The sequence below is a fragment of the Nilaparvata lugens genome, chromosome 9 (genome assembly GCF_014356525.2).
Source record: "Nilaparvata lugens isolate BPH chromosome 9, ASM1435652v1, whole genome shotgun sequence".
Classification (NCBI taxonomy): Eukaryota; Metazoa; Arthropoda; class Insecta; order Hemiptera; family Delphacidae; genus Nilaparvata; species Nilaparvata lugens.
Window position 1 is genome coordinate 478875 of NC_052512.1, and position 8153 is coordinate 487027.

The following is an 8153-nucleotide window of genomic DNA, read 5'->3' on the forward strand; positions in this document are numbered from 1 at the left end:
CGACTCCCAATTACATAGTTCACTTAGAACTGGATTGAACCAATTTTCTTATTATAATAAAGTTACACGTGGAATTTTTTTTAGAATAGTTATGAAATGCCCGAGGAAGGCTGCCTAGAGTATTAGCAGAGAAAGTATTAATAAGTAAGATTTCATGGTACAAGGAATGGAGGAGATGGGATGATGAATTTGGGTGTAATCTAGTAAGATGTTTGAATGAAAAGAGTGAATGGAGGAATGAATTTAGTTATTTGTGTGAGAAAATGAAAGAGGAAAATGAGAGCTGAGTGGGTACGAAGGATGAATGAAGCCCAGTTTCACGGATTGTTAACGGTTAGAGCGGCAGAACGATAGTAGATCTTATCTTGAAGGTCATTTTGATAGGAGGAAGATAAGTTTATTAGTTAAGCTAGGGGGTCTCTTTTCCACCTCATTTTTCGCACGGCAGAAGAAACACAATGGCGATGCTCATTATGTAACAGGGGCGAGATAGAGGATATGCTTCACTTTATGGGGGCTTGCCCGATGTTAGGGGGTTCGTAGAGTATACTTAGGTAAATATGTACTCACTGAGGCAGAAGTAGTTGAGTGGCTAAATGGGAAAGATTGGGGAAAATTGACGAGTTTCTTGAAATGGCTCTTAAACTTAGAAAAGATTTAATAGAAAATTCAACTATTAAAACCGACTCCTGGCAGACAGCCTTACAGGTTATGCCATAATAATGTCTTGTTTTTTCTTATTATGTTAAAGGTGTTTTATTTAGTTTTTGCTATTTCTTTATATGAATTTCATTTTTTGTAATATGTTTGAATCATCAATAAAGTCATTTTTACTACTACTACTACTACTATTACAGTGTAGCAAAAACCCTGAAGGACAACAGTAAACTAAAAATCGGTAAGAATGCCAAGAACAAAGTCAGAAGGCGAATGAGAGAGCTATCAGCCAGAACGGGAAACTGTCCTCTGCTGTAAGAGCTGTGCATAGGATGAAGTTGCCACTGCTATTAAAACAGTCCGAATCAACAATGCTCAGGCATAGATGTCATAACTCCCTGAATTTGTGACACACCTTGGTGAAAGGGCTGTGAAATGGCTCTAAGAATTCTTCACAAAGGTGATTGTAAGCTGCAAGCTCCCTCCTGAATGGACAGAGTCAAAGATAATTGCGCTGCTGGAACCAGGAGAGGAGCCTGACAATGCAAAAACTATAGGTCAATATCACTCCTTTGCACACTTTTCAAACTCCTTGAAAGGATACTGTTGGCACGCATTGTTTCCACTGTGGAGGAGTTTCTTCCAGCTGAACAGGCAGGGTTTCGCCTAATAGGAGTTGTACTGATCTGGTGTTGGCTCTCACCATGCACATTGAGAGGGGTTACCAGCGGAAGCTTACATCAGCTGTTCTCATGACCTGTCTGCAGCTTTGATACTGTCTGGAAGTCAGGCCTGCTGCTGAAGTTGGGAAAGATGTTCAGATGCAATACTTGTCCAATTGTTTGACAGTATCTGATCAACAGGTCTTTCAGAGTGCATCTTGGAGATGGAATAAGCAAAAAAGTCTTGAACAATGGAGTCCTGCAGGGGTCTCTCCCATCTCCAGTACTGTTCAATATTTATACATCAGACATTCCAATAACCAGGGCCGCAAGTTCATGTATGCATGAACATCGCCCTGGCAGCACAGGCAACCACTATTGAGGGAACAGGGGATATTCTCCAAAGTGACATCAACAAAGTGACAAGTTACCTGCAGTACTGGGGCCTCAAACCAAATCCAAGCAAGACAAGCCAACCTCATTCCATCTGAATAATGAGCAGTCTAATGCAGCTCCCACAGTGAACTTCTGTGGCACAGTAATTCAGGCAAACCCTCATCCCCTCATCTGGGGATCACCCTGGACAAAACTCTCACTTCTCGTGGGCACCTGGGGAAGTGAAAAAGAAAATAACAACCAGGTTGAACTTGTTGCAGAAGCTAGCTGGATCATCTTGGGGCAGTAGTGCAAACACTCTCAGAACTGCAGCTTTGGCGCTTGTCTACAGTGCTGCAGAGTATGGTGCCCCTGTTTGGATGAGAAGCTGCCATACTCATCTGGTGGACACAGTGCTAAATAGTGCAATGCGCATGGTCACTGATTATTCGATGCAAACAGAAACCAATTGCTCCCAGTTCTCAGTCACATCCCACCCCCACAACTAGAAGAGATTGCTATAAGGGAGGTGACGAAGATTGGTACAATGCTAACACTCCCAATACATATGGATCTACATCCAGATTCTCCTGCTGAATTGCACCTTAAATCCAGAAAGCCAATCTGGCACATAATGATCTGGTATGTGGGAATCTCAGGAGGTGGAAAAATAAAGAGCTTGTGTCTGATCCAGGCAGCAGAGTTCCTGGATTTGAGTTGCCCGACAGCAGTGCGTTGTTGCCTAAACAGGTCAAGAATGGCCAGGAAGATGCTATAAGTGCATGCATATTGGGGATTTTCAGAGTCACTCAATGCGAGTGCGGAGAGACTCAAACCATGGACCACATTGTTCATCATGTCATTGTATCATTTCCCTGGAGGGTTGCCTAGATTGCACCTGACGGATGAGGAGGCTGTGCTCTGGCTGAGGGAGTTGAACGGCATTTGATTTAATTCGAAAAAAAAACCTGATTGTTAGTTGTTAGTTTCACATATATTAATTGATATTTTATATTTTGGCAAATTTTAGGCTCCATGCGCCACCGGTAGATATTGCCTAACCTGAATGAAAAAATCACAATGATTTTAAGCTATACTTATTAGTATTCTCCACCTAAATACTTACAAGTATTTTCCACCTAAATACTTAAAAGTATTTTCCACCTATTACAACACAGAAATAGAATTGAAGTTTAAAAATAAATCTGAAAAATTTAGTTTCTTTTATTTCTAACAAACTTTAGCGCCCATGCGCGACCGGAAGATGTCAACCTATTTTAATTGTTTTATTTCATTCTCTTCCCTTCCAAAAGAGACACTTTTGCGAGGTATTACAACCTCGAAAAAAACATATTTTTTCGGCCCACCCTACTATGTATTCTAGGGAATTATCTTCTGGTTATAGTTCTTTACAACAGATGATTAGCATTGTCAAAACGCCAATTCAATGAGCCATTGGCTGTTTTGACACTGATATCTCTCTGACACAAGAAACATCTCGACAGGACAGAGTTCACTCTGATGATGAGTCAGTGGATATGAGAGGAGGCTGTGGTTCGTAATCATGAGAATTCCACTGTTCAAAGAACAACTGTAATGAATAATTAGAAGGTAAAAAAAAAGATTTTTTATATTACTTACACAATCAACATGAGAAACCAATAAGCTGTAGACTTTGACCAGTACAATGACTTCCCACATATTTGATGAAAGAGCTTTAAAAATTATTCCAATACATAAATCCACGTGAAAAAGAGTAGAACTCAATTGAATCAGTGTCAGGAATATAAGAGCTTTACATTACTGTTTTGCTCATCAGCTCAATCAATTCAGACAACAGACTTCATTCATCCACAAAAGAAACAAATTTGGAAACACAAGTCAGTAATCAAGTAAGAATGGAACTGATTGAAAATTATGAAACCTGGAATTAATCAGCCTACTATGTTGTGAATCCATTTGCTCTCCCACTATTGATTCAAACTCAAAATGGGAACACTTTCAGAATGGGAACACTCACTTTCTATCAGAGACAATATACGTTTCGACATGTTGTTTGTCATCTTCAGAACTGGTTGAAAGGTGACTTTTCCTCCCCTTGAACCCCATAGAAAAACCTCTTTCTGGGCTTGCAGGTACAGCTTGCTCGCCGTCAATTCGCAGTTGGTTCAGATTGTGTACTACATTCATAAATAGAACTATTTGTAGGGATCTGATATTCAGATCCGTTCCCTTGTATAGGGTTATCTTAATCTCCCTTAACACCCACCCTGTATTCCTCATTGTAACAATGGCACGGACAATACTCTTTTCCTGAAATTAAAAATCTCTCGAAAGAAGCAGAGGGTAAAGAGTCATGATAGAGGGAGAAGTGTAGGTCCGATAACTCCACCTGTCAGTACGGCTACTGACCCCGACCCATATCCGACTGTAGCTAGTCCGCGTTGTAGCAATACTCCGCAATTATTAGGTAACCTAGAGGGTGAAATAGGGTATTCTAATAATGATAATAATAAATATAAAACATCTAAATAAATATATATATAAACATTAATTGAATACCGAGATAATACATATAATTACCAAAAACTAATTTTATCTTTCTATCAGCTGGTCGATAACATCTATTGGCTTTGATTCTAGTAGGCATTTGCTAGTCTACAACTTCCATTCTCTTTCAATACGTCACAATTTACCATCGCTTGATCACAGTTAACTTAACTTTTGAAATTTTTAACATTTTTTTTCTTTTGGTCAATACTATAGCCATCTAGTCTAAAGACTAATGAGCTAATCTTTTCCATCCTAAATTACTACTTGAAAAATTGAACAGTGAATTTCTAATTAGGAACTCTTACTGCTATTGTTCAATTAATATGTACACTTATTGACTGCACTATAGAAGCTAGATTCCGTCAATCACTGCTCTGCTCTTTCACTGGACACAAATTGAACAAGCACTACACTAGTTCAAACGGTTTCCTCCTTTTGACAATTTTTTTCACATTTAGAGGTAATTATCTCACTTTATTTCAATAATCCTACCTTGTGGCCTTTTTTAATTGATAAATAGGAAGAAAACAAATAATTTAAAATTGTTACCTGATTTGTTGCAGGTTTCTATCAGCTTGGGCAGATTGAATACGAATTTGGTGACATGAGGCAAAGATCCACTATTGAATTTATTTAGGTAGGTCAGTATATGGCTGATAATATTGTTTTTATTTGCATTCTTATCATATTTGCTTCAAATTCGATGATACGATTTGTAAAATTTTTGAGGCTATCTGGTTTCTTCTTGTGTTGTGTTGCTGTGAACGTTGATATGTTGGATTAGGTTAGCTGCTATGCTTGTTGATATTGATAGATGAAGCCGTCCTCTTATTGATAATTTATCCTTCAAAGATTTAAAGCCCCGAAATCTGGTATACTGATTCAAATAACCCCTTGCTCCTTTAATAATAATTCCTCATAATTGATCCAAAGCTTTCTGTTTATTTTCTTTTAATAATATCCACATAGTTTCTTTATCAACACCTACAATCATATCGACAAACAATTTTATAATGCAAGATTTCCAATCAATGATAAATACATTCAATAACAATACAGTCTTCTTCATCACCTTTCCATCACAACTTTTAATTAATATCATTGCCCTAAATACAAGAAACACAAAACAATAAATCAAAGCATTCAGCCTTTCTCTCAATGAACCACTCTTCCTTTCCTCAATTTTATAAAGCATATTTCTTCATCATCCAATAATTTCATACCATATTCTCTCTTGTTTCCATCCAGGCAGCAACCATTTGTAGCAGTTTCATTCCGTTCGTTTTTTCCCCAGTAGTGGTCACACTCATAGGCAGCTGTTTTGAATTTTATGTGCCGCAGATGAATGCCGTCGGTCCCCGCATGCATTCCATCCTGGTGTTGGTCGTCCGGTGTCCTCCTCGGCTGCTTGAACCGGGCGTTGGGACGGTATCTGCGTGCATGGTTCCTTCCTCATCGCTTTCTTCTCCAGGCCTTGCGGTGGATGCTCCTTCGTTCCTGTAATCCGTCCTGGTCCTCCAAGGGGTCTTTGGCATGCTGCAGTGGGGGGGGGGTCCATTGATGTGTGGGTGTGGCATGCAAAGGCAGTATATTGCATGTAGGTTTCATATTAGGCAATTCCTTCACAGCATCCTGGTGTTCTTTGGTGGCTGGTTGCTCTTCTTGGCGGCCGTTTGCATTTTCTTATAGTAATGGGATTTGGGCATTATGGTAGTAGATCGGTTCTTGTTGTGGGATTGTGGCCGGTAGTGATTCTTTGGGGGGAAATATGAAGCTCAGGGAGGATTGATGCTTACTTGATGGTCGTGGAGCATGGTGGGCTTCTGTATTTGGTGCGGGGTATTACAGTGGTGAGTTTGTTCATTTTGTGAATTTGTTAGTGTTGCCTGTTCTATTATATAATTGTTTCATAATTGATTGAGTGGTGTATAGTTTCTGTAATCAGCAGGTCTTGTTGTGTGTTTGTTGAGGTTGCATGTTTCAAGGTATAGTTTGTGCTTATTTGATAAAATATGGTGGCGGGTTTTAATATTTATTGTGACTTTTATTGATATGTCTGGCATTTGTATTCGAATGGTCACGGTCATCATAATAATTCTTTTGACTTTCCTGCAGAGGATGCAGAGGATTTGTTGAACAATTCTGGAAATTTCCATTATTTTTATTATCTCTCTAATTATGGTCGTCACGACGCTCAAACAAGGTGTCATTCTGGGGCAATCATATAGCGATGACTCATAGAATTGGTTGGCATATCTGTTAACTAATATTATACTGAATTAATAGCTCACTACTTATTTTGTATTAGTTTCATATTTTAGTGCCACACGGCCGCCAACAATGTAATTCTAATGCCAGTATTTTAATAAGTCATCGTGATCTCAATCATAAAACAATCGTAAACAGGTTGTCTCATATTTAAAAAAGTTCAGTTTGATAAACCAGTATCAATATGCCTTCCAAGAAAATAAGAGTACTGAGGATGCCATGACTGAACTTGTAAAAGAAATAACATCTAATTTCAACACAAACAAAAAATCTTTGGCTGTGTTTCTGGACTTAGCCAAAGCATTCGATACTGTCCCACACATCAACCTGCTTGAAAAACTTGAAAAATATGGATTTCGTGGTCCGGTCTTGAAGCTCATTGCTGGTTATTTGAAGGAACAGAATACAAATTATAACTCTGAGTGGGAAAGAGAGCAAAGTAACTTCAACAGGATTTGGCTTACCCCAGGGTACAGTTCTTTCTCCGATTTTATTTTTAGTTTATATGAAGATCTATTAATTCCTATCAAGGGATGTAGAGTTTTGTCGTATGCTGATGATACTGCATTGGTTTTCACGGGGACTACATGGGACAACGTGATATCCTTAACCAACATCGGACTAGCTGGTGTGAGAGTGTGGCTTGTTAGAAATGCGTTGACACTAAATTACTCGAAGAGCGTTCATATGACTTTTTCACCAAACTCAAGAACTCAACCCGATGATATCACACTTCAATTAAAGGCAGTAAGAGTACACAATGTAAATTGCCTGTATGGCAAGAACGGTAGCAATCGTAATCAACTGCCTTGCCCTTGTCCCGTTTTAGAAAACGTGACCAAAACAAAGTATTTAGGTGTCACTCTGGACCCTCATTTAAGATGGAATGAGCATATAAATAGTATGTGTAGCAAAATGAATTTATGATCCACAAATTTTATAATTTGAGCTCACTCAAAGACAAAGGTCTAAGTAGAATGGTATACCTAGCATATGCTCAGTCAGTCTTCCAGTATGGAATTAGGGTGTGGGGTGGCGCTTTCAATGCACATTTTAAAAATTGAATGTTATTCAAGAGGGTATCCTCAAGGCAGCCTTGGAGTGCCCAGACGATACCCTAGTCACCAACTTTTTCTGGAATTTGGAGTTATGACAGTCAGACAGCTATATATTAGAAATCTAATTGAATATATCAGCAGTCATACAGATATCTCTACACTGCATCAAACTAATTATATTTTCAGATCTGCAAACAGATATATTGTTCCTCGAACTGACTTAACTATATGCAGAAGACAATTCAACTACATAGTAAATCAAGTAATAAATATTATTCCAGAACATTTTATAAAAATAAAAACCTCTAAAGCACTTAAAACAAAAATTGAAAACTGGATCAAGACCGAAAATGTTGTAGTCAAACTATTTCAACTCTAGGCATTCATCAACTCTTCATTGTCATGTTTTATTCAAATTATTTCCCCCTTTACTATCTGAAAGTTGACTATCAAACTATGATTTTGTTACTTTGTCTTATCGTTTGTAAGTATTGAGATGTGACCTGGTTCCCATAGTTTTATTTATTCTAGTGGTTTGAATTAGCTCTTTTTTCTATTGACATGTTTGCTGTACCTAGTT

General features: G+C 38.3%; 1 protein-coding gene across 1 annotated transcript in view; it reads right to left on the reverse strand.

Annotated features, from left to right (window-relative positions):
* The window catches only part of LOC120352989, a 96510-nt gene extending 93019 nt beyond the window's left edge, over positions 1 to 3491 (reverse strand). The window contains exon 1 of the mRNA XM_039435365.1: positions 3336 to 3491. Within this exon, the coding sequence (XP_039291299.1) occupies positions 3336 to 3395 (60 nt within the window). The 5' untranslated portion in view covers positions 3396 to 3491. The remainder of the gene's footprint in view (positions 1 to 3335) is intronic.
* Between the last annotated feature and the right edge of the window lie 4662 nt (positions 3492 to 8153).